At 53.9% G+C, this 25,285-nt stretch overlaps 5 protein-coding genes across 5 annotated transcripts; 1 reads left to right on the forward strand and 4 right to left on the reverse strand.

Moving 5' to 3' along the window:
- Positions 1 to 581: 581 nt before the first annotated feature.
- Positions 582 to 2,141, reverse strand: GCG54_00014158 (uncharacterized protein; the record flags this gene model as incomplete). Its single annotated transcript, XM_045413999.1, has 1 exon — positions 582 to 2,141. The coding sequence occupies one exon, from the start codon at positions 2,139 to 2,141 to the stop codon at positions 582 to 584; it is 1,560 nt and encodes a 519-aa protein (XP_045269103.1).
- A 1,858-nt stretch (positions 2,142 to 3,999) lies between these two features.
- On the forward strand, positions 4,000 to 5,294 carry GCG54_00014159 (malate dehydrogenase; the record flags this gene model as incomplete). Its single annotated transcript, XM_045414000.1, has 3 exons — positions 4,000 to 4,044; positions 4,271 to 4,388; positions 4,456 to 5,294. 3 exons carry the CDS (start codon positions 4,000 to 4,002, stop codon positions 5,292 to 5,294), a joined length of 1,002 nt encoding a protein of 333 aa, XP_045269104.1.
- A 704-nt stretch (positions 5,295 to 5,998) lies between these two features.
- Positions 5,999 to 10,077, reverse strand: GCG54_00014160 (Manganese-transporting ATPase 1; the record flags this gene model as incomplete). The annotated part of the gene is made up of 3 exons (XM_045414001.1): positions 5,999 to 6,530; positions 6,580 to 9,653; positions 9,721 to 10,077. 3 exons carry the CDS (start codon positions 10,075 to 10,077, stop codon positions 5,999 to 6,001), a joined length of 3,963 nt encoding a protein of 1,320 aa, XP_045269105.1.
- Positions 10,078 to 11,140: 1,063 nt separating this feature from the next.
- On the reverse strand, positions 11,141 to 13,837 carry GCG54_00014161 (uncharacterized protein; the record flags this gene model as incomplete). The annotated part of the gene is made up of 1 exon (XM_045414002.1): positions 11,141 to 13,837. The coding sequence occupies one exon, from the start codon at positions 13,835 to 13,837 to the stop codon at positions 11,141 to 11,143; it is 2,697 nt and encodes an 898-aa protein (XP_045269106.1).
- A 6,748-nt stretch (positions 13,838 to 20,585) lies between these two features.
- GCG54_00014162 (NAD-dependent histone deacetylase HST3) lies at positions 20,586 to 23,966 on the reverse strand (the record flags this gene model as incomplete). Its single annotated transcript, XM_045414003.1, has 2 exons — positions 20,586 to 23,789; positions 23,841 to 23,966. The coding sequence occupies 2 exons, from the start codon at positions 23,964 to 23,966 to the stop codon at positions 20,586 to 20,588; spliced, it is 3,330 nt and encodes a 1,109-aa protein (XP_045269107.1).
- Positions 23,967 to 25,285: the final 1,319 nt, after the last annotated feature.

The following is a 25,285-nucleotide window of genomic DNA, read 5'->3' on the forward strand; positions in this document are numbered from 1 at the left end:
TTCCTCACTCGACGGCCCGCCTCTGCGCCCAACACCCAACCTTCAGGGCTCTCCTCACCGCTGCTGCCCACCAGTCCATGTACGACAACGACCATGTTTGCTTTTCCCGCCATCAACTGCTGTTCCTGGTCTCCAGAGTCTCCATGATTGGATCAACTCCCAAGAACCCCTGGATATCATTCGACCGGTCGTGCGTCTAGCCTCCTAGAATGAAGCCATCGCGAAGTGCTCCGTGTTGCTACCCAAGGCCTGCCTGCTTGCTGGTAGGTAATGTAAAGACCAATCCTACCAGCACTGCTGCACGCATCTGAGGACGGACTGCACCCCGCCATCCGCACCCGCATGTCTCATGTCTTGTCTATTGTTCGTCTATCATTGACCCGCTGCTCCTGATTTCCATGCAATCAACCGTCGCCACCCTCTAACAATGCCTTGTTCTGGGCCGTCATGACACGCTGAGGAATGTCGCCTCATGCCAGAATTAACTAGACGTCTCATCTATCAAACGTTCTCCTCCCCCCGTCTATCCCTCTGTCCATCATTAATAGGTGTCAAGCCACTACGAATACCAGCTTGCCCTCTCAGCCACAGGCAGGCTCGTCAGCCGTTACAGCGTGTCCGTGGGCACCTCCGTCTAGAATCACCGCCTCGTTGTCGTTGAAATCGTCCTGCACTCTCCTCCACTGTGTCTTTCTATCCTTCCGCCCCTCGAGCTGGCTGCCCTTGCCCTTGGCATCCCACACCGGTTTGATCAGCGCCCCGAGCAAAGGGTTGTGGCTGAATGCACCACCTCCTCCACCTTGCCGCTGTCCGGCGCCTGCATTCTCGTCCACGTCCTCGTGGACAATAACGTCCTCTTCATCCGGTGTCGTCGGCCGTTCTACAGCCGCCATCTTCCTCACCACCTTGCCCTTGACCACGTCAATACTGACCACTTGCCGGCGCTTCTCGTACTCCGGCCTGGCGTTCCATTCAATTTCCCGCAGAACCTTCTGTTGCCGCTTGAGCTCCCGCGCCCTCTCCTCCGGCGTCGACCAGATGTTGCCTCCTGCGCCGGCCATAGCCCCCGATACGTCAAAGTCTGCTGCCTCGTCTCTGACCGTCGTTCTCCGCGCATTCTGGGCCTGGAAGTTCAACAGCTTATCGCGGTGCTCCCGCGCCTTGGCTTCCGCCTCGGACAATTTGTTCTGGCTGAAAGGCGCTGGCTTCTTGCTGACTTCAGGACGCTTGTGAGCCTCGCGATCCGCCGCCATGCGCTCCCGACCTCTCTCGGCCTTGAGCTCCTTGATCATGCCTTGCACATCCTCTGACGACAAGAGAGGCGCGCCGCAGTAGGTGCATGGCCCTAGCCCTTCCTTGACGCAAATGACCTTGCCGCAGGACAGGCAGTTGGGTGCGGCAGTCTGGAGCGGATGTCTGGTGGCGACACAGTTGCATCTCCTGGCTTTCGGGTCATCGCCCAGGGAAGGATTCGTGGTAATTTCGAGAGAGCGAATTGCTGCGTCCAGGTCGTTCAGGGCTGTCGACGCGCCGGCCATGGGGATTCCGCCAGCGATCGATATCTTTGTTGTGGTTTGTTTTGTCGACGGCTTCGGTGTCGAAGATCGTGACACGGGATTTGACTTTGGCTTCGCTTTGACGTCAGATATCAGGTATCCTCCGGCAGTTCTTTGCTGCTGTGGAGGCGGAGTTGCGCTCTTCTGCGGTTGTTGCTTGAAGCTTGCTGATGCGTTGCCGCTCCCTTCCCCAGCTTGGTTGGGCTTCTTGCCGCCGTAATAGTCTTCTTCTAGATCCTTCTTCGTGTAGCTAGTACCGGCGAGCGGTGGGAAAGCCTCGACCTTTCTTGCGACTGGCGTGTGAATGTTCGACTGCTTCTTCTTCTTCTTCGGTCCAGACGTCCTTGGCGCTGGCTCGGCAGGGCCAGAGCTGTGCGATGCGGCTGCGGGTGGGGATTCTTTCTTCGTGTCTTTTCGCCTAGAATTGAACGAGGAAATGAACTCGACAGCTTGCGGTGAGTCGCCCAGCAGATCGTTGAAATGTGCCGCGGCCTCGGCCTTGGATAAGGTGGACGCATAGTCCAGCATCTGCTTCAGCTCATCCTCCGGTAGAGGCAAGAGCCGGGAGAGCTGCGCTATCGACATGTCGACGATCGGAATTGCGTCGCAGCGGCCGTCGGGTGGTGTGTCGGGAAGGTGATGTCGCGGGATGTGATGTCTGTCGCAGCAATCGAAGTGGTGATGAAATGAAAGAGACCCTCAGGGAGCTGGATCTGACTGGCGGGGCTTTTTTCTGGTTCAGGTGTTCCCGGAGCTAGCGCCACAGCTCCCCCGCGATGACAGCAGCACAAGTCTAGTGGGGTCACCACCACTGTGGCTAGCCCACCCCGCCAAACCTTCGCCGAATGACTCTTCGGGGTGTCATTGCTGGTTTTGCTGTCTCGTTTTCAGCTTTGTGGCGGTGGGCTCGGGTATGGGCAGAAACAGCAAAAATTGATGTGTTAGACTGCTCGAAGCCTCACTTACTGCTGCGAAGTGGCAATGATTAGAGCAGGCCTGGCTGCCAGCAATATTCACCTGATGGGGCGAGAGAAGCTCTGCAATTGGACCGGCCAGTCGCAGCTTTCACAAGGAACGTTGCGTCGTCTGAACTCACGAGCACACCGACGGCGCAATCTAAACTGGGAGAACGACTAATTTTCGTGTGTACTTAATACCCCCAGACTTGAAGCTTTGCCTGGATTGAAGACGACTGTGAATTATAGTGAATAAAGATGACAATCAACATAACCATTACTATGGAAGAAACGACGATATCGGATGATGGTAGCTCAACGGCCTGGCCATTGGACTTAAGGCATGGTCTGTAGCATTTACGACATATGGCGAGTCGTACCTCAGGTCGGTGGACGTTTGATGTGCTACCGCTGTATGCCGGGCAATGCTGTGTACCGGGAGGTGCCCGTCGGAGACGGACGGAACCCCGGCTGCAAGGGGCGGCCCGAGAGACGGGCCATGAGGTCATGGACACGGCGCCGGTAGCGGAGATTCACTCAATTCTTTGGAAGAGGACAGTTTGAGTGTCTGCTTGCAGGTAGCATAAGCGGGTGAGACATTGGCTGAATTCTTCACTGGCAGTGGTTGCATCTGACAATCGGAAATCGAGGCCGTCGGAGACGGGGAAGCCTTCACATGAAGCAAGCCGGTTCTCCTCGACAGTGTAACATGTTCTCCGACGCATGCTGGGACATCCCGGGACAGGTGGCAGACATAAGGCCATCCACCGAGGTCAATTGGAGATTGGAGTAGCTGGATTGTTCAGTTGCTGCTGTCGTGGTTGACCTCGGGTCGAGGGAACGCCATGTTTGGGGGCTGGCTATCAGGATGCAGCTGCAGCACCAGAAGATGGGCACGTGCTCGTGATCGCGCATCCCTCCATCCGACGGTTCCTTTGCATCATCTCTGGAGTGCCTGTCTGCCGGCGAACAGTCGGGGATCATATGTCGGGGAATAAGCAGAGCAAGATGACGGACGCCGGCTCTCTGGGAGAGTTGGGGGAGGTGATGGTGGTGGTAGAGGCAGGGAAGTTGAGGAAAAAGAACGTACCATCTCCGGCGTTTCCCCGGGGTGTTCCGGCACCCCGTGACGCTAGCCCCACATCGGGGTTAGATCCACACATTACCTCAGCATTGTTGGCCAGCGAGGTCACCGCATTCCCAGCTTGTTGCTCCACAACAAGTCAACAACCACTGAGCTGTCGCTGTGTCCAGTGGAACTGGCTGCCCGGCGGCACCGTCCCATCTTTTTTTGCGCCCACCACACAAGCAACCAAGCCGCATCTTCCAGTCCCGGTGTGGTGTCGGGTGTGGTGTCCAGTCCCTCGCCGTGCCAACTTATTTCGCGCGCCTCTAATTTTTTAACCTCTCCTCTGTCTTCCCTTCCTTTCCTCCCATCCATCTACCAATTGTACCATCTACCCAACACCTCCCCCTCCGTCGCAAACATGTCTTTCGTCCAGCGCCGCATGTTCTCCGCTTCGGCGAGAAACGTAAGCACCGCCCAATCTTTTTCTTTATGCTGGAACACACATAGCTCCGCTGCATCCACCAAGGTGCCAGCTTGCCTCTCACTCCAAACTCCGAAAAGCCGACCTCGGGGCGCGGCATAGAGGGAGACAGCTTGAAGCTTCGTGAACCACTCACTGCCTGGTCCACAGACGTGCCTCCAGGAACACCAAGCATAGACTCAATGGCTGACATGATGCCTCCAAACAGCTCTCCAAGGTCACCGTCCTCGGTGCCGCTGGCGGTATTGGCCAGCCCCTCTCCCTGCTCATGAAGCTCAACCCCAGAGTCACCGAGCTTGCCCTCTACGACATCCGCGGAGGACCTGGTACGATCTCTTCCTCTCCCGCCTCGTTGTTGCCGCGTCCAATTGACTAACTTTCACTCTTCCTCAGGTGTCGCCGCTGACATCTCCCACGTCAACACCAAGTCCAACGTCAAGGGCTACGACCCCACCGCCACCGGTCTCGCCAGTGCCCTCAAGGGCTCCGAGATCGTCCTCATCCCCGCCGGTGTCCCCCGCAAGCCCGGCATGACCCGTGACGACCTCTTCAACACCAACGCCTCTATCGTCCGTGACCTCGCCAAGGCCTGCGCCGAGTCCTGCCCCGACGCCAACATCCTCGTCATCTCCAACCCCGTCAACTCCACCGTCCCCATCGTCTCCGAGGTCTTCAAGGCCCGCGGCGTCTACAACCCCAAGCGCCTCTTCGGCGTCACCACCCTCGACGTCGTCCGCGCCTCCCGCTTCGTCTCCGAGATCAAGGGCTCCGACCCCAAGGACGAGAACATCACCGTCGTTGGTGGCCACTCCGGCGTCACCATCGTCCCCCTCTTCTCCCAGAGCAACCACCCCGACCTGAGCTCCAACGCCGAGCTCGTCAACCGCGTCCAGTTCGGCGGTGACGAGGTCGTCAAGGCCAAGGACGGCGCCGGCTCCGCCACCCTCTCCATGGCCTTCGCCGGTGCCCGCATGGCCGAGTCCCTCCTCCGCGCCGCCCAGGGCGAGAAGGGCGTCGTCGAGCCCACCTTTGTCGACTCTCCCCTCTACAAGGACCAGGGCATCGACTTCTTCTCCTCCAAGGTCGAGCTCGGCCCCAACGGTGTCGAGAAGATCCTGCCCCTCGGCAAGGTCGACGCCGCCGAGGAGAAGCTCCTCGAGGCCTGCTTCGCCGACCTCAAGAAGAACATCGCCAAGGGTGTCGCCTTCGTCGCCCAGAACCCCCCCAAATAAATTGTCTTGTTTTGACCAAAGACCAAAACAAAACATAAAAACGGGGACAGAGATGTTGTTGTAGTAGATGGATACACATGGTTGAGTAGGGTTGAAAATTTTTCCAGCTCTCGGCCAGTTCTTGTCCCGACGAAGAAATTCCAATTACGTTCGTTGGGATGGTGTACGGCTGGGATAAGGGTAAAGATGGAGGCGCAAAAGTCGTTTCCAAACTCGTGGCATCGCCTTTAGGCCTGCCTACTGTACCATACAATTTTAAACATGCTTGACTTCATGACTACCCAACTTGTCCCTCCAGATGGCTCGCAATGTGACGTGTTACGTTCAGTGTTCCGCTGCACTCATGTCCACGTTCAAAAGGACAACATCGTATGAGATCTAGGTCTGGTCCATCCTCCGACGGATCTCTCTCGTCTCATTAATAAGAACCTTTGCCGTGAAGGCCCTTACTGGTTGCTGGGAGTCTTTGCCGGTGGCTTCAAAACGGGATCGTTACCCTGTCATTCATCATGTCCCAGGGGTAGATTTGGAACATAGGTAGAAGGTTAAGCGGGAATGAAGAGCATTACGTGTCATACGTGTGAATTCATGACTTTATATGCTGATGCCATCTTCCTATCATACACGTCCAATACATCTCGCTATCTAGACATCACCTTTTTCTTCTAATCGACACGCGAGGAATGCTGGTGATCTAAGGTAATCTATCGTCGTCCTTGTCTCCAGGCCTCGAGTTGTTGACGGCGCTCCTCAACCTTGCGCTCGAACTCGGCCACCTTCTCCAGGCGCTTCTGCTCCTCCTCCTCGTCCTTCTTCTTCTGCTCCGCCTCCTTGCGGATTCTCTCCCGCTCTAGCTGCTCCGGTCGGCGGGCAGCGATGTCACGGGGACGGTAGTCGGAGAAGAGGCGCTTGAGGACGACCTCGATAATCCAGCAAGCGGCATAGTCCAGTACCATAACACCGGTCATGGTGGTCTTGAACTCCTCAGTGAAGGGCACAAGCTTCATTTGCTCATTGATCTCGGGAATGAACTCCATCGAGCAGGAGAAGGCCAGGGCCGAAACACCGACAATGCCGTAGAACATACCCTTGTTCTCGCGAAGAGACTCACGGAAGGGGCGTCCCTGGTAGTTGATGGCGAAGGTGCTGATCTGCTGGATGAGCTGCAGAAGGTACACAGCGCTGTTCAACAAACTAGGAGCGAACTCGGCCTCAAGGTCAACATCACCGGAGCGGCTGCGTTTTGTTAGTTACTGTTCTCCTACATTAAGACATGAAAACTTACGGCTCAAGCTTGTCACAGAAGCGGGCAATGTAGATGAGGGTTACAACGTGAACGGCAAACTGTCCCAGGATGGATCCGATGATGTAGAAGTTGAAGATGTTGGGCTGAGGACGCTCCTTGGATAGACCCTCGACGACACGGGCGCGAGAGATGGACAGGAAGCAGACACTCATCAAGATACCGCTGATAGTGTACTGGCCATCACCAAACTTGATACCCTCGAGGTAGAGCACACTGAGACTGTAGGCGCTGATGAGGCAGTTGAGGGCGAGAATCTTGTACGTCTGGATGGTTGCGACGAGAGTGCAGCGACCCTGGCGGATGATGTTGGGGACGGCAATGACGTTACGAAGCTTGCTGGTGAAGGGAGCTGCCACAGAAGCGTCGCCGAGCTTGAGGGTGGGAGGCTCATCGTCTCCGCCCATCTCACTCTCCATCATCTGGGAAGTCATCTTATCGGCAAAGCTAGCGGCCTTCGCTTGAGCCTGAGCCTGACGAGCAGCCTTGGGGTCCTGGTTGTTCAAAAGTTGCTGGGCACCTGGAGAGGTGACGGTCTCGATCGCGGACACGCCGTTGCTCTTCATCCACTCCTCGGGGCTGACGTTCTTCCTCTTAGCTTCGCGCTCGACAGCCTTGCTGAAATGAGGGTTGCTAGGTCCAGGGGGGTAAAGATGGGCAATCATGACGGGAACAGGAGGAGCCGGTTGGTTGAAGCGCTTCATGAGATCAACCTGCTTCTGGTAGATCTCCTTCATCTTCGTGTTGCGAGAATGCTCGGCAATACGAGTGAGGTCCTCGGGAGTGCCGTTAAGAAGAGCGATACCAATATGAGCCTGCTTGAGAGCGCCAACGTCGTTGGTTCCGTCACCAGCCATCAGAGTGTAGTATCCCATGTCGCGGAGGCCGACCAGAATATCTTCCTTCTGCTTGGGAGAGACACGCGCATAGACCCAGGTATGGCGGAGAATCTCGTACCAGCCGACTTGGTCCTTGAACTTGGCGAGGGCGTAACCTGTGACACAGAGGTCGTAGGACTCGAGGATCTTCTTGTCGATGGGCTTGGACGGGTCAACCGGGATGCTGATCTTCTCATCAACGCTATGCCAGATGAGCTTATCGCCATCGGCGTTGTCCTCAGGGGCATCCAAAATCAAAACATCGCGGTCGACAATCTCTACGTCTCTGGCGACGTAGACAGCGGTAAGCGGGTTGTCTCCGGTAATCATAACAACGCGGTGGCTGCTCTCGTTGAGCATCTGCACGGCCTGCTTGGCATCATCCTTCAAGGGGCAAGAAAGAACCAAGAATCCAGCAAAGGTAAGGCCAGACTCGACGTTCTCACGCTTCAGGTCGTTGATCTTGCTGGCTCCCAACTCGTTATCGACGGTAAGCTGCTTGTAGGCAAGCGCGAGGACACGGGAACCACGGCGAGTAAAGTACTTGAAGGTCTCCTCGTAGTCAGCGGGAACAGTGGTCAGTCTTCTCTGGATGGTCTCAGGGGCACCCTTGACAGCGACGAAAGTACCACGGATACGGTTGCCCTGCTTATCCGCACCGTTGACGGTAGCGACCGAGGCCTGTCTCTTGAGAGCCGAGGAGAACTGAAAGCGACGCTTGATCTGAACAGTTCCACTGACACCAGTAGTAGCGGCAGTAGTGGGCTTGCTTGCGAGAGTGTCGTTGCGGCCGACAGTCCATCCCAAAGAGGTCAGAGTAGCCTTTTCCATGGGGTCACCAACAACATCTCCCTCATCAAGCTTGACAAGGGCGTGCGCAGTAGCGAGAACCAAGGTGGTATCCAGACCGATCTCGTTGACAGGAGTCATGTGGGAGTGGGCGCCATCAGACTCGCGAGGGGTGTTAGTGCCCGAATGTCCAAGGCCCAGACCAGCAATACCCTCAACAACAAGGTCCTCGCCGGTGAGAGTACCAGTCTTGTCAAAGCAAGCAACATCAATACGTCCGGCGTAGGGAATGCGGAAAGGCTCCGTGCAGAAAATAGCGAACTTGGCGAGAGCAGCCAAACTCGTGTTGACCGCCAGACTAAGCTCCATGGGCAACTCGGGAGGAACGACACTAGTGACGATCAAGACGCAGTCGAGCAGAAGCTTGGAGCGCTTGCGGTCCTTCTTAACACCCTCATCCCAGACATACCAGGAGGCGGCGATCGCGAAAATGAGCAGGAACAAGATGAAGAACAAAGCCTCAACGTTGTTGGCAGAGACGCGCTCGGTTGAGTAGATCATGGTGCGAACCAGGCTGCCCTGGGAAGTCTCGAAACCAGTCTTCTGCACGATGGCCATGGCGCCGTTGTCGGGAGGGGGAGGAACGCCAGAGGCAAGCTTGGGCTTCTCCTCATCAGGGTTGCCGTGGGTGATCTGAAGAACCTTAGTACCACCCCAGAGGAAAGCGTTCTTGTCCAGGGCTTCGGGCTCGAGGTTAGCATCGGCAGGTCGAAGCCGAATGGATTCCTTGAGGAGAGGAGTACTCTCGCCGGAAAGCATGGCCTCGTTGACAATGGCAGTTCCTTCAACAAGGAGCATATCGCAGGCAACACCGCTGTCCTCCTTGGTGCGGCCAACGGAAACCAGATCACCGGGAAGAAGCTTGTCACTCTGGATCTCGGTCCACTTGCCCAGACGGTAGACGTAGACATCGTAAGGCTTGATGCTCATTCCACGGAACTCGTTAAGCGTCCGCTGACGCTGCCAGACGACGGTGCTCTCGAAGGCGACGAGCATGAAAAGAGTGAAGAGGGAATAGTACCAGTACTCATCGAGCATCCACAAGCCGACGCAGAAGATCTGGAAGACGAAGAAGGGGGCGACGGCGTGCTCCTTGAAAAGCTCGGTGAAGGTAGGTACGGGAATATCGAAAGCGTTGGGGCCATAGTGCTCCTCGATCCTCGTCAGCTCCTCCTGGGTCGTGATACCCTTGGACTGCTGGTAGCGTGCGATTTTGGGCTTGGGCTCGAGGTCGATGTCGTAGGTGAGGGTTCGGAAGGTCTTCTCTTCGGGAACGTAGATGAAGCGTCGCTTCTGGAAAAGGAAAGAGGTGTTGATCTTGCCTCCGACCTACGAAAAGAGCAGCTGTCAGCGACTGCAACGAGAATACAACACGGCGCGGGGCGTAGCGTCTTACCTTGTCGCGAACCAACTTGCAGATCTCGGCAGAGCCGGCATTAGCGACGGGAATGATCTTGATGAGCTCGGCCTCGTCAATTGACTTGGCGCGGGTCGCGGTGAAGAGGGCCTGGAGGTTGACGCTCCAGTGGGTGCTCAACCAGAAGAGGGACTGGAAGGTGACGATGGTGCCGATCCACACAAAGGTCCATTCCTCGGATGCGATGTGCTTCTCGTACAGTTCTTGGGTGAGGTAGTAGCGTAAAAAGATGGGCCAGATAATGGCAAAGGGCCAGACATAGGCGTGGAAGTGCGTTGGCAGCGGCTTCCACAGCTCAGCCAGCTTGATCTGGTTGTTGTCCACGAGGGGCGCCATCGTGAACGAAAGCGCAACGCGCAGGACCAGACGTCAGGCGAAAAGGGAACAAAAGCTCGTGGTCGGTGTCAATTTAGTGTATAGAGGGCATCGAACAAGACGGATACAAGAGACACCCGACGACGGCAAGGACGAGGACGACGACGAGGGACGACGAGGGACGAGGTCGGACGGCGGCGGCGGCGGTGGGGTTGGTGATGGAGTAGAGAAACGAGAGGATTTCTGGTTTCTGGTTATCTGTACTTTTTCGCGATGGCGAATTGGGAAGGCCCCTACTGCCCCGGTACCTTCCACCTGTAATAGGCCTACATGGAAGGTGCAAGGGTCCACCACGCCTACCCCACGGGCCACTGTGAGTGGCCACATCAGGCCAAAAAGGGCCCTACGCAATCTTTATTACCTGGAAGGAACCTTAGAGTGACGCTACCACAGGTGCCTGCCCGGCCCCCAACCCTTCCAGAGTCCGGATTTCTGCGATGACTAAGCCGCTATTATCCGAACTCAGTGAGATTCCAGTGGGTGGCAGGTGAGGCTATCGCAGCTGCCTCAGGTGAAATGCAAACATAAACGTCATAGTACTACTTAAGCATTCACTCTCAGCCAACAGAAATAAGGGGCGATAAAGAGCAAGCAGGAAGATGTGAAAGAGACCGACGAATGACGGCGGGTAAGAGTGCTAAAGAAGTACAGTGATAAACAGCGATAAAGAAGGGCAACACGAATAGCAACGACGACGAAGGACGATGAAGAAGGACGAGGAAGGGGGAGGACGAGGAAGGGGGAGGACGAGGAAGGACGATGAGGACACCAAGGATAATAATTGCAATAAAGAAGACAAAAATAACGACGGGAGCTGGAGTGGCGACTAAGGCAGACAGTTTTAAAAATTATTATGAGGCGGAGAAAAGAAAATAGTATGTTAGGCACGTCTGTCTAGATGCTCTACTTATCATCTAACCTTTGGATATCATCGCCCTCGTCCCCATAACGCCTTCCAAATCATCATTCATCGTAACTCATTTTGGCCACGACATATATCTGTCGTTTAAGCCTTCTTCATCCATCACTCCTCTGCCACGCCTGCAATCACGCTCCTGCGATTTGCCCGTCCTACCATCCAGTCCTCTTCGGCGGTCTCTTGGCCCGACTTGGATGGCTTGATGTAATCGGCGATGCGTTTGGAGATGCTTCCCTGGTGCTTCAGGCCACTGTTGTCGCCTAGTGGCTGTCCGTACATGAAGTTGCGCTCGTCCTCGGCAGCCGTGGTCATCATGCTCGTCCGCTTTCCAACCGAGTAATACGCACTATCCCGCTTGCCGCTCTTTTTCGTGTTAGCTACGGCGGTTGGATTGGTTGAGACCGGATCGGGCCTGTATGCCGTGTACGGGTTGTAGGTATTGTCACTGTATCCGTAATGGCCGGAGCGACGGGCGAGGTTGCGCCACATCTGTGCATGATGTTCACGCTCGGCAGCCTCAGCATCGGCGATGAATCGCTCGAAGTCTGTCATCTCCTTGCGAGGCTTCTCCTCGGTCTGCTCTTTGGAGTGTTGAGACCAGCCATGTGAAGTCTTGTCCTGCGTAGCCTGTCGTGGTGGAGATGCGTGCTTCGGAACCTTTTGCGATGTCGGTTCTGCCGTCTGCTGCGGCGCGTGGCTTGGCGGATCGAAAGGGGCTTCCATTTCCACTGGCGACGCAGACTTGGGAGGCGTCAAATCTCTTGCGTAAGGGTCCGCAACCAGGTTGAAGCTGTGTCGTTGAGACGATCGTGGACGAGATGGAGGCTGCGCTTTCGCGGGTCCTTTACCATTTGCCGATGAGGCATTCGAGTTGCTGTGCAGCAGCTGATGCTGTTGAGGCCGGTGATCGACAGCAGTGGGTTCTCTGGTGGTCACAACCTCAATTTCACTGCTCTTTACAATCTCAAGCCGGCGGTGCAGTTCCTGGGGAGATGGTCCGTCGAACTTGGAAGAGGACGACAGCTCTCGTGACCTGCGCTTCTCGGCCTTCTCGGCCTTCTCGGCCGACGGCGTACGATTTCTCTGCTCCAGTGCGACCTGACGTTGAGGCTCGTCCTCCGAGGCTTCGGCAGTAATTGTGGCCAGAGGGCGAACGCCATTCTCGCCGTTGCCGAGAGAGAAGCTGTGGCGATGTTGGCGCGGCGGGTACGTTGTGCGCGAAAAGTCTGATGCCGCATGCTTTGGCACATACACCGGCCGAGACACCGGAGCGGGAGCAGGTGTTTCGACATCGGCGTTGGCTGCGTTGTCGTCGCCAAAGTCGTTGGCCCCAGATCTAGACCAGAAACGCTTGCCGAAACTCTGCTTCGCGCGCAGCTTGGGTTGCGCAGATGGCGTTGAGGAAGACATGTGCTGCTGGTGTTGAGCCTGGGAAGACTGAGACTGCGGGTTGTGCTTGTGTGGGGTGACGGCGCCAGTAACCTGGTTCGGGCTGGCTTTCGCTTGCTGGGGTTTTGCAACCTGTCGTAGGAAACGGGGGACAGACGAGGACGATGGGTTTCGGGCATCCGAGACAGTCTGGGCCTCCTGTGTCTTGGTCGTGCTGTCTAGCTTCTTTTGCGAAGCGTGGGACGCGGATAATGGCATAGACTGTGCCTGCATTTCTTGGTCCGTGGTCTCATTGGTATTGGTCAACGGATCAGACGAGTTGCTGTTCTCGTGGTCGGCTCCGGCAGACCGGCTCGTATTGTCGACGCTCGTGGAAAGCGACCGCTTCTTATTGTTTTCGACGTCCTTGTCCTTAGGGGCCAATCGCCGGCGCATGAGGCGGCCCAGTATCCCTGTCTCGTCTGCCGAAGACGTGGGAGCTTGTGACGACGTAGCACCGGGATCAAGACTTGTCGCTGCATCTGTAGCAAGCGCGGCACGGGAGTCTATGTCTGTTGGAGGAGGCAGCTGCTCCTGCAACTCGGGCTGCTCATCCAGCCCTGGCAGCGGTGCAGCCATGCGACCGTTTTCGATGCGACCCTGGGCTTGGGTCTGGGCATGGGTGGCAGGGTTGGCAGGGGATCCTCCACGGAGGGTGTTCTGGGGATTGTGGAGTTGGGGACCACGTCGCATTGAGGATTGCATGGGTCCTGATGATTGCTGCTGCTGAGACTGGGATGGCGGGGGCAATCGCTCAGCTTCGCTCTGTTGTTGCTGCGGTGTCTTCATTTGTCGTTTGCTGAATTTCCGAGTGAGAAACCGGCCGAGGGCTTCCTTAACACCGGTTGAGTGCTGGGTAGTAAGGGGGCTCGGTTGAGAGGGCGATGGCAGGCTTCCAGTCTCCTGTTGCTGTGCCTGTTGCTGGCGCTGAAAATGCGAATAAGACGGCGCTGATCCGAAAGATGCGCTTGCAGGCGCTATCATAGACAACGGTCGTGGTCGCTTGGTGGGAGCGGCGGCATCCAGCTTTTTGTTGATTTTCGACAGCCGACGACCATTCGATGCTCCCGACTGTGTTTCTTGGCCCTGGTCTTCTCCCTGCTCCCTATTTTCCGAGTCGTTCTCTTGCTGGTCCTCCAAGGTCACCGATATGGCTGTATCTGGCCGCCAACTCCACCGATTGTAAGACAGCCGGCGCGATGAGACACCACCCGCAGCGCCAGGCTGCACCTTTTTCTCGGCTGGGACGCTGCCCTCGCACGAATCGGGATTGGTGGTGGGTGGGATCAGAGGCTCATTGCTGGCAACGGCATTCTCTCGGGCATGGGTTTTTCGCGGTGCTCCCGACCACGACCAGCGATTAGGATTGACCATTGCTATATATCCCGGCTTGTTGCCGCGAAGTGGCTGCCGTCCAGCTTGGTCTATGAAAACCCGTCAGTCCACGCCAACTCCTAGGATCCAATACCATGGAATGGTGCCCACCCTTTAATTTTCAGCTCAGCGCAGAGAGCAATCTTTCCTGTGTTGGTATTTGCCGAGCCAGCAAACGCAGCGCTGCACCAGCAGATTGAGGCTTGTCGGCAGGCTGGAAGGGGGGCCAGAGTGTGCTCCGAGGCGGCGAATCAGGAGGAGAAGGCCGTGTAAGCGGCAAGCTGAGCTGGCAGCCGGGGGGTTCGAGACGAGAGATGGCAACCGGTAATGTGCCTGGTCCAACGACGGACAGAAAGAGAGAAATGAAGGTATATGAGGACTCGGCGCATTAAGAAACAAGGCGAATCTAGGCAGTTTTAGAGGCGCCTGCGCGGGCGGAGGCCATGACATGGAACGGCGGCACATCCACAAATCTGCAAGTACTTTCGAGGTACCCTTCCATGTAGCATCCATCACGTACCTTGGGCAGGCGTGGAGGCCAGATGCTCCTCCTCGCGCCGCCCCGGTCTTTCCATGCATTAGGTAGGTGTCTGCCATGTACAATATGATCCTTGAAAGTTTGTTACACCCTCTACCTCGACGCCTAGCCGCCACTAGGCCTGATTAGGCTAGGTTAGCGTCTTTTTGGCCCCCCCTGCCTCTACTAGCCTCCTATAGGTACTTTTTTCCTCTCACTACCACTACTACCCTTACGATCTCTACGATCTCTATATCAAAAAAACCACCCTTCTATAGCAAATTTTTCTATTAGCTTACTGTAACGACTACTTAGTAGCATCATAATCACTCCTCCCTTTTTTTCTACTTTAAAAGAGCTTAATTTTTTGTTATTTTGTTAAGATAGTATTAAACACTTAAAAATACTATTTTTTTTACTACTTTTTACCCTTACTAACTACCCTGCCTGCTTACCTACTTTAACCCTACTCTACCCCTTAAGATAGCCTAAAAATTACCCTAGGAGGTGCTACGCTATATAGCTAGCCTTTAGCTAGCCTTACTAACGCCTAGCCTATCTATTAACGTTAATAACGCCTACTCTACCCTTCTTAAAGACCTTAATATTGATCTTAACGACTACGTTATAGGCTTTAAGGTTAACATTAAGAGCGATAATAACACTATTAAGATTAGTACCCCTAGCCCCTCTAAGCGCCTCTTACTAGCCTTAGCCTGTTAATCTCTTATTACTAAGGGTAAACTTAAGGCCTTAGGCATAAGTATATATTAGTAACCTATTATTATTAATAATAATAACAATAAGGCTTTTAAGTACCTTATTATAGCTACTAAGGCTCCTCACCCTCTTACCTAAGTTAAACAGCTAAGTATATATACCCTCTTCACTTAAGTGATCTTTTTTCTAAGACTTTAGTATTAAAATAGAGATAACTAACTTCCTTAACCTATGCTCTAATACTAGCGTCTTAGAGTATAACCTAACTGATAATAAGGCTACCTTATACCTTACCCCTCCTTTTTAACTATCCCTCTTAGCTAGCACTATTTTAACTAATAAGATTGCTATACTACTAGGCCTACTACCCTCTACTATTAATAGCCCTCCTACTACGTATAATTAATATATTATTATTTACTCTCTTTCCCTTTTTATTAGCTTTAGTATTTAAGAGATTACTACTACTATAAGGTTAATAATATAGTAAATATAATATGCTTTATAGTATGATATTAAGCCTTAATATGCTAACTGCAGCTACTATGCTATTATTAGGACCCTATAGAAGGATTTACTAAGAGAGTTCCTAGCTTAATCACCTCGTAATAAGACTATACCTTAGCTATAACTTAGTAAATATATCTTAGCCCTTATAGCTTATTTAGCCTCTACCTTACGCTTTACCCTTATTAATCTTAGAGCTTGTTAAGTATTATAACCTATCTCTATCTTCCTGCCTAAAAAAAACTATTAATTACACTTTAAATTTACCCTTCGCTAAGGCTACTTTATACCTGCTAACTAGGAGTATTAGATCTTCTCTAATAAGACTTAGTGTAATAGTATAGCTACTATAAGGAAGTTTATCACTTTACTACTTAGTGAGGATTATTATACCTTCTCTAAGGTATAGGCTAAGCCTTATAGCTAGATATTCTAAAGCTACTTTATAGGTAGCTATAAGGGCCTAAATATTATCTAGGATAAGAAGTAGGGGATTATAACTTTAGCTATATATATTCACTATATACTACTAGTCTTTAAGTCTTTTTAGGAGTTTACTGATATATTTATTATTTAGTAGGATAATACTTTATACTATAATACTGCTATTATAAAGGCTTAGATATAAGAGAACTTTAGTACTACCTATCTTATTAAGTAGCCTACCTAATCTCCTAACTTAAACCCTATTAAATATATCTAGTTATAGATAAAGCGCTAGATTAATTACTAATACCTTATAAGGCTAACTAGTAAAGTACTATAAGAAGTAATACTAGTAGCTTAAGCTACTATTCTAGCAGACTACCTACTAAAGTTAGTACACTTAATACCTAGTAGGCTAAAGAAGGTTATAGAGTAATAGGGGGGCTTTATTAGATATTAAGCTATATTAGTAGAGCTATTTTTAGGTAGCTAGATCCTGTTTTTCATATACAGCTATGTCAACGCTAAGCAGGGGCTTCGACGCCTCGTGGGGCTTCACCCCTTGTCATACGCAATACAATTAGCCTCCCTTTCGCAGAACCGAACGCCCAAGTACCGCGCTAATAAACTTTCAAGGATTGTATTGTAAGCACAGTAACTTTGCTGATACTTGACGGCGCAAAGCAAAGTGGACGATCAGGATTGCTCGCTGGGCGACAAAGAAAGAGAACGCGAGTCCCGTGTGGTTGCTTAAGCTTTGACGTGCTGTCTGAAGCGCGGCACAACAATAGAATTCGATCAACCAAACGTGTCTCCTGAAGCGTCCAGGCGGCGAGTTTCGGTAATTTGGGTGGCAGATGGACTACTCGACAAGCCAAAGCGCTATTCCGCGCGGGCCCGGATTAAGAGCCAACTGCACCAGCCCTGAGTCAAAGTGTTGATTAGCGTCTTCTCAGGGAGCGTCACGAACTGTGACGACTATTGTTTTTTGTGTCCGCCATATTCTAGGGGCTCTTGTCGTTGCTCCGGCTGGCCGGGAGAATGATGGAGACAACGTCATTGTTGCTCACACTGGTCATCTCGGGCCGCACAGATTCAATGGCGAACGACGGTGAATTTGCGGAGACGCCCGGGGATGAAGATGTTAGCCCCACGGAGGCTTCATCGGGCGGATGGACAAGCATTTCCGTGGCGGAGAGGGGGCGCCGCAGCAGGTGCGGTGAGAAGGACTAAAAGGCCATGTTGTGGCCAGGAGTTGCATGTCTGAGGCGGCTTACTGCATGCCAGCCAAGGCCGGATATGGGCCATGATCGACCAATACAACGACTGCGATGTATGTTTGGTTTCCGACAGTAGGCCAGGGACACGATGGCAGAGAGGAAGATTCAGACGGAAGGCGCCGTTTCAATGGCTCAACCAGGCTTGTTTTGGCAGATAGATCTGGTGGGCGCGCGGGGTTTCTTTGTCAAAGTCAGGCACATAGGGAGGCGCAAGTTCCGGGAGTCGAGTGTTGCGAGATGCGAGATCGAAGCCCCGACCGTTGAATAACGGGAGAGGAGACGAAGTTCTTTGTTTCCATGAGCTTGTCTTCTGTAACGCAAGTCCGGGGCGCAGTGTCTGACCCCAGACTCGTCTGAACATGCTCCGCAGTGGCTTCTGGATATGGTGATGAGGTAGCTGGCTTGGAAAGGCAGCAGCCCCTCCCACAGCCAGTCTGCCAGCGGAGACGTTTGGCTGCTCCTGGTTGTGTTTCTTGATTCTGACCAGAAAAGGCAGAAAGCTTTGGCTTTGAGGGTGTGCTCCAGCAGCACCATTGATACCTAGGTAGCGCGTGACTATAGACATGGGGGGTGGATTGCGAGTGGCCGACTATGTGTCTGAATCAGCGGTGGACTGCCCGAAAGAGAGAGGCCATGTTCTGAAAGGGGAATAGAGCTTAGAGGGCGTCTTAGTCGGGTGGTCGCATCGGAAGACGAAGAACGAGTAAGGGCCGGTCTCAAGGGCGACTTTGAGCAGGGGAATTTCCCGACAAGCGCCGGTTTGGAAAATGATTTGAGAAGCCGTCAAGTGGGAGGAGAAACGGCTCAAAATCATGTACTTGAAGCAGGTGGATTGAAGATTGAACGAAGCCAGGAGAGAAGAAGTCAAGCAGTCTGAATAAGGTGTCGGGTTACCAGGAAGAACGAACGCCTGGTCCGTGGCCGCGAGGGGAGAGGATTGAATCTCTTCCGTGTCGATCAAGATCGTCCCTTCCTTGCTCAGATGGAAGCAGCCAAGTCCTTCCTTCCACCTCACCTTCAAGACCTTCACATTACCTAAGGCAACCTGGAAGGAAGGTGAGGGCGGAACTCTCGGTGAAGGAAGGACCCGATTGCAGCTTCCTTGGGTTCTGAGGGTGGTGCCTGCCCTCTGCCTGCCGGTGTTCGCGGAAGTCGCAGGTGCCAGGGGGGAACCTAAAAAATTGAACTCGGACGAAATGGAAGTCGCGACGGGGGTGTTGGCTCAAAAGTTAAGGGCGCCCTACGGTGGCAACTTCCCCAGGTTCACGCACTGCAACACCCCCTGCGCCAATCAACTGAGAGGTGCGCAACGAGCATGGAGTGGCCTGTGCTGCATGGCCCTGGCCCTGTAAGGGAAGAGGGCACCGGGGATCGTCATCACCCACGCCACATTGGAGCCAACAACCGTCGGGACCACGGAACGCCAACAACACCACGGCGACGGGACCGAAACAACAACAGAATCTCCAAACGGCCTCCCCTTTCTCGCTCGCAAGTTTATGTTAGACTGCTTAGGCTGGTTATGACTGCTGGTCACGCGGGGAAACGGCAGTCGAGAAGCCAAAGGCGCCCCGCACTGCCCAAGCTAAGGTAGGTAGAGCCAACGCTTCCGTGTGTCAACGCTCTCTTCAAACGAAAGCCGCCTCTCCCCTTCGCCTGCGTTGCCGCCGTAATGCCTTATTCCAGACTCCTTGATTGCTTCACATCCAGCCCTGTCTGCCGATCTCTCCCCGAGTAAGCTTATATCGAGATCACAAAACTTCACCACGGATTTCTGTCCATGCCAACTCTAACGCTATGGTCTACATCTTTCCCCAGGTTTTGCGCCCTCCAGTGACGTTTCTTCCGTTTGTCCTTGGAGATGCTTATAAGTAGCACTGCGGCTGAGCCCAGTGTGAAGGGGCGTCTATGGTGTTCCTCTTGCATTGGCGAATAGCAGATTGTCGTGGCCAGGCGGGCATGGCGGTGTATGAGCATACTCATGCAAGGCTCGGCATCTTGATCGTTGAATCTACGTGATCGTGGCGGATGTTCGATCAAAGTCTCGAAAAAACACTTCAAGTGGTGCCTCAATTCTCAGCTGACCCGATGCTGCCGCCGTCGTCGTGGCCGTCTCCAGGTCAAGGGAAGTGGTACCTCTCTCACAGACGATACAGTCCAGGGAACGCATCCTGTCACCATGCCTTGAAGCTACTGCACCCTCGGCCCACGAGTTCGTCTCACCACAATGGCAAATTCAAGGATTCCACGCCAAGTTTCAGCCGCATCTCCGATCCCACGGACAATTGATCTCGTCTCCGAGAATATTTCATTGCATTTCATGAACGCTGTGGTCTCCCGGATTCAATGAGCCCTCGTGATCCATCTCTGCTGTTGTCCGGGCGTTCTCCTGCATCGAACACACAGAGGGCTTTTCCACGGTCATAGAAAATCATGACTACCAATCTGGGACCCTGAATATGTCAACAGTCTGGCCAGATGTGCCCGTAGACGCAAATCTTTGGAGATGGTGAACGAGCCAAGGATCCAGACAATTCTTGGGTCAACTTAGGGCCTCCCGAGTTTCTGGATCACCGCGCTTGGTTGGATGTCCACACGTGGCGAAAGACGCCAGCAGCACTTCGTCGTGCAAACTATTGGCGCCTAGGTTGCTGGAAGACGAGCTGGAACTCGTCTAGCGCGCCCTTCGTCAGGAGGTTGGTTGGGCGGCAACACACACCCTCACCCGCGCCCGCGCGCGTTGGGTGGCACAAGAAGGCGAGTACATCAAAGTGACAAACTTGCCTCGAGCTGATGCCGACACTCAAACACATGGCTGAGCTGAAGTGCCTGAATCAAAGACCTATCAAACCCCGTTGACACTCATCGGGAATTTGGTGTGCGACACTGGACCCTTTCCACGGCCCATCCAGGCGCGCCTAGACTTGAACAGAGCAACATCAGAGCTCGGCGCCCACCTGACTCGGCATGGACCGGCTCGAGCACTGTGCATGTTCCTGTCAGCTACATACACACACATTATCGGTTTCGGTTTCGTAGATGCTCGTTCCTAATAGACGTCTTCGGGGTGCGTTCCGGTTGATGTGAGTGGCTCGTTTAGTGTTACGTGATCGGGGCATCTTAGAACGCACCGTTAAGGCGGGCATGATGAGGGAGGAAGCGGTTACAAGCAGTAAAGAAAAAAAGATCGTCATTATCATGAGATGCGCCTCTGAGCGCAATGATATTTATCTATGGGGGTATAATTCAACGCTTTCCTATCCATGCAAGAGATGCCTTAGCTGAGCATCTGTCATTATCAATGATCCCTCACAACAAATGCTTGGCCACTCGAGTTCTTCAGTCCCTCCAACACCATGGCGGCCTCTGCCTCCTTCTGGGACTGTGCCTCGATCTGTATGCATTGCGGGACGGTCCATCCAGGCGCCCGCACCAGCTGATTGATAAGAACGTCGCTCAAATAGAATGGATCCGATATCGTCCGTCTTCTGTGGGCTACGCGACTCTGCGAGTTGGGCGAGATGTCTGTGAGAGGTCCTGGAGGAGAATGTACAGGTTCCATCGCGGGTGGCTTCGATGGTGTCGCCTCCGGCACCTGGCTCATACGAAGAGGCGGAAGCTTCACCGAATCCTCCGTCGACACACGTTGAATGTCGGAGAGAATCTTGGGCGACACCACCAACGGCTTGTCCTTGCTTCGCGAGACCTTCACTTTTGGAGTCGGTCGTGGGAGAGCCCTGGCTGATGTTGAGCGGGGTGTGCCCGTGAAGGAGACCTCTACGCCGTCGATCGTCTTCCGCTTCCTCTTTCTAGGATTCAGCTTGACGGCCGCGACCATGGAGTTTACCTCCACTCCCGACATGACAACATCCTCGACAACCAGTTCGCTCCGTGTCAATCCACTCGTTGCGATCGGATTGTGGGCGTCCTCCAATGTTTCGACCGGCACCTCCTGAGAGCCTTGCGCATCATCAGGATTAATGTTAGGATGTGAGGGCTCCGGTAGCGCGGCTGGGGCGGACTTCCTGGACCGCTTCGTTCTTGGCTTGGTAACTTTTGAAGGTGCCGGGCCGGTTGAGGACGGGGTCTCGATGCCAGAAATGCGGTGAAGCTCCATTCTTATCTTCCAGGTAAGGTAGGCCGCGCTGGTCTTGTCATCTCGAACTGCCATCGGGCGTTGAGGCGAGGGCTTTGGTGGGGTATCTTGGGAAGTCTGGGGCTTCTGCTGCGGTTGTTGGTCCTGCGTCGACTCGACCTTAACTGAGCTGTTTGCAGGTCCTCGACAGTCCACGGGCCCCTGGATCTCTGTGGTCTGTAACTCCTGCTCTTGGTTTTGCGGCTGATGCTTTTCGGCTGGATCTGTCGTCTCGATGGTGCTTTTCGGTATTTCGGGCATCTCTGCCTTGACGGCCGCCTCCGCTGTAAGTTCTGGAGCCTCTTCGCATGGCCCAGCTGTATCCGGGTTTGTCTTCCCGTCTGTCTTCCCGTCTGCATTGTTCTGGCGCTTCTTGGCCTTGTCGTTGACTTCCTTCTTTTTCTTTGGCAGCTTCGTTCCTGGGGGAAGCCACATCAATGGAATTCTTTCCTTCAGGTTGGACACCCAAGCGTCGCAATCCCACTGCACCCAATAGTCGATGATATCACCCCATGAACTCTCAGGAGGCTTTGTAAAGTTGACAAAAACAACCTTTCCGCCTCTGTTGTGAATGGTCTTGGCAAACTCTCTGACCAGGACCTTCAGCCCGTGCACCTTCAGCGAGGTGCCAAGGATGAGAAGGAGATCAGGACAGAGTCCAAGGTCATGTGTGACAATTGGGGATATCAAGTGGGCATTAGGATGCTCTTCGCCGTAGAGGACAATGTCTGGTCTCAGCTTGCCCACGCCTAGTGCTCTCTTGCCCCTCTCCTGCCTCGCCGCGGTGGCACCCACACAGTAAGGACATTCGGGTTGACGGCCAGAGAGGGTTTCGTGTGCCCGTCCTTCGTCGTCCCAGTCACATATTTTGCCGCAAAGGAAGCATCGCAGAGACTCGAGAGATCCATGGAGGAACACACATTCAACGCCACTGGACTTCTTTTCCTGTCGTGGAGGTTGTTGCTCAGGCAGACCACGAGCCAACGCTTGCTCAATCCCCTCCCCATCTTCACTCGTCTGTGATTGAGCTGGCTCAGTATTTACTTCCCCGGAATTTCCAGTGTCCTTTGAAATTTCGTCGTGGCTGGGTGGCGTGGGTGGAGTCGGCACTTGTGTCGTCGACTTTCTTGAAAAGCGACCTCGGTGTCCAGGTCCATCGTGAAGTGAGGTCGTAAGCCCCACCTTCTCCTCGATCTGGTCAATATTCTGCGTGTAGCACCGGACCAGCTTGCCCCGGTTGCGTAGATGGCCGATGAAGTGATGAGACGCTGTAGGCTGCACATCCTTGACCTTTTGTCGTAAGGTAGTGGCGAAAGTGTAGAACACCGAAGTTCGTAGGGGGTCAGCCCAGATGGAGGCGTCGAAAAGGTCCCTGCCTTTGATATTGGGTAATGCCTTGGCCGGGTTGGAAGATGGCGGTGTTTCGTCGATTTCTGAAGACGCCGTACTGCTTGCTGTGCTGGAAGATTGCCGGCTCGTCGACGAAGAAGCCTCCTGGAATGGGTCGGATAGAATCGTTGGGGGAGATGAAAGGGGTGATGAGGAGAAGCCTAGGGGTGGTGATGATAAAGGCGAGCTGAAATCGGAGCGGAATCTAGTGGTTCTAGGTGTAGTGAGTTGCGCGGCGATCAGGTCAGTCCTGAATGACGAAGCCGCCGGGGGAAGAGTTTCCTCAGACTCGTCATTGGGCCAGGTTTGGCGTGGTCTCAACGGGCTTGAGGCGAAGCTTGGAGACTCAATGTCGGCCGCTTGCATCGAATTCAGCGAAGAGGTTAATAGGGACCTCTTTCGCAATTCAGCGGAGTTCGTTTGGTACGCGTTTGGTCGCCGCCTGGGATCGGGGCTCGCGGAGCGCCCTCGGACGCGCAATGAAGTGCGGATAGGGCTCTGCGCTCGCAGTTCGGCTGCCGAAGGAAAGCTTCGCGGTGGCGCCGCATCTCGTGGTGGGCTCGGGGGTAATGATTGCGCTCTCCTGGAACGTCGAAGCTCGCCCTGTGGCTTAACGGGTGTGCTCTGGCAGCTGACGGCATGTTTGGTGAATTCCAATGCCTTCTTGGCCCTCGATCTGGTACTGGGAGGGCTGGGCATCAGGTTTACTGCCCCCTCTCCTGCAGAACACAGCCTCTCATCGTCGGATCCTACAGTCGCGTGTGCGTTGTCTGTTTGCATGTCTTCCTTCGGTATACATATTGCCGAGTCCTCGGAGGAAATCTTCTGTCGCTTAATGGGTCGTTCTGCCTGGGTGGTGTCTGAGCATGACGATGCAGAAGATGATGACAGACGCCTGCCTCCCGGAGCATTTTCTCTGCTTGCGGCATCAAATTGAGCCTGAATCAGAGAGTACAATCCATTTTCGCTTCGAAAATCCTAGAACATTGTTAGAAAGATCGAGGAACAGTGGCAGTTGGGGTTGCTCACAGGTATGCCAGAATTGGTGCTAATGCCGGCACCGGTTATGACCACGACTTTGCGAGCTTTGAAGAGAGCATCGGCAATACCCTGCAGAAGCACATCTTCCGCAGGGGTTACCTGAGTGGTAGGCATGTCGATACGTCCTCAAAGTCGGCCCATTGGACTGGTTCGTAGTGGTTGTCGAGGCGGCTCGCTGACGACTTCGGCTCGGATCACGGGCGGTTCTGGCAATGCGCGACTGGGACAGCTCCTCGCAGAACAAACAGAGGTCTTGTGGAAGACGTCTGTGTAGTCCGAAGAAAGCCGACCGAGAAGAAAAGACTTGGTAGCTGCCTTGAACGAGCGTTTTGCGACGCGACTGGGGAAGAATTGTGGATGGTTGCGGTACCGACGCGGTGGACAGAGCGGGAACTGACAGTTGACCGGGGTTCGCGACGAGGAGCTAGTGGACGAATTTCGCGACGGGTTGAAATCGGTCGCGAGGCTCCTAGGTCGATTGATGTCGCTGCCGGCTCGAAATGCAGGTTGAAATGCAGTCCGTCAACAAGTCGGGAATCGCGGGTTTGCAGAGGTGTTGTTGGAGGCGAAAGGTAATGTAGGTAAGAGAGGTGGTGATATGGTGAGGCGAAAGGGAAGTTCCAGGCCCAAGCTTGACCTCGAACGAACAGACGCGTCTCAGAACGGGCTCGGAAAGACCAAAGCTTTAAAGCTTAACGGGGTAAGCTCCAGGTAGCGCGTTGCCCAATTCCGGATCTCGAAAAGAAGGGAATCATGCAAATTCGATCGCGAGAGGCGACACACAAAAGAAGGAGGCACGAGACTGGTTGGTGATTTGGCGTTATGGACGGAAGGTTGGAAGGTACGTTCGTTCGAGGATCTTGCTGAATCGGATGTTGTTTTGCAACCGCGACTGGCCGAAGGGACCTCGCCTCTCCACTTTCCATTTCAGTGATTCGGTTCAGTGAACGAACGAACGGCGGCCGGACAGACGCCAACTGCCCAGCGCAGATCGCTAAGTGAGATCACCGAAGCTCCATCGATTATCGATAAGATAACGATAAGGCCCCGATAAAGAAACACGGAAAGTGGGGATGCAACACAGACGTTAAGGCAGACGGTCTCTCAAACACAGCACTTCCCGCATTCATACATCAGGTACCTGGGCACCTCGGGTTGGGATCTCTGACCAAGCCAAGAAATGAATGTTTCTCGCTCACTTCTCCATATCATCTTGCGGGGCAAACAACACCTGTCCAATGCTCAAGGAGAATCTCTTCAATGCCATGCCAAGCTAATGGAGAGCACCGGGCGGGACTTAAGCCTTTCGGCGCAGTCATGCTTGACCTCCTGATGATAGGCACCTCAGAACGAGGCCGCTAACGGGATCGAGGGCAATGGAGTTATCATAGCCGGCTCTCAACTTCGCCAAACTATCAGTCTTGCTTTGGACG

The sequence above is a fragment of the Colletotrichum gloeosporioides genome, assembly GCF_011800055.1.
Source record: "Colletotrichum gloeosporioides strain Lc1 chromosome Unknown consensus_14, whole genome shotgun sequence".
Classification (NCBI taxonomy): domain Eukaryota; kingdom Fungi; phylum Ascomycota; class Sordariomycetes; order Glomerellales; family Glomerellaceae; genus Colletotrichum; species Colletotrichum gloeosporioides.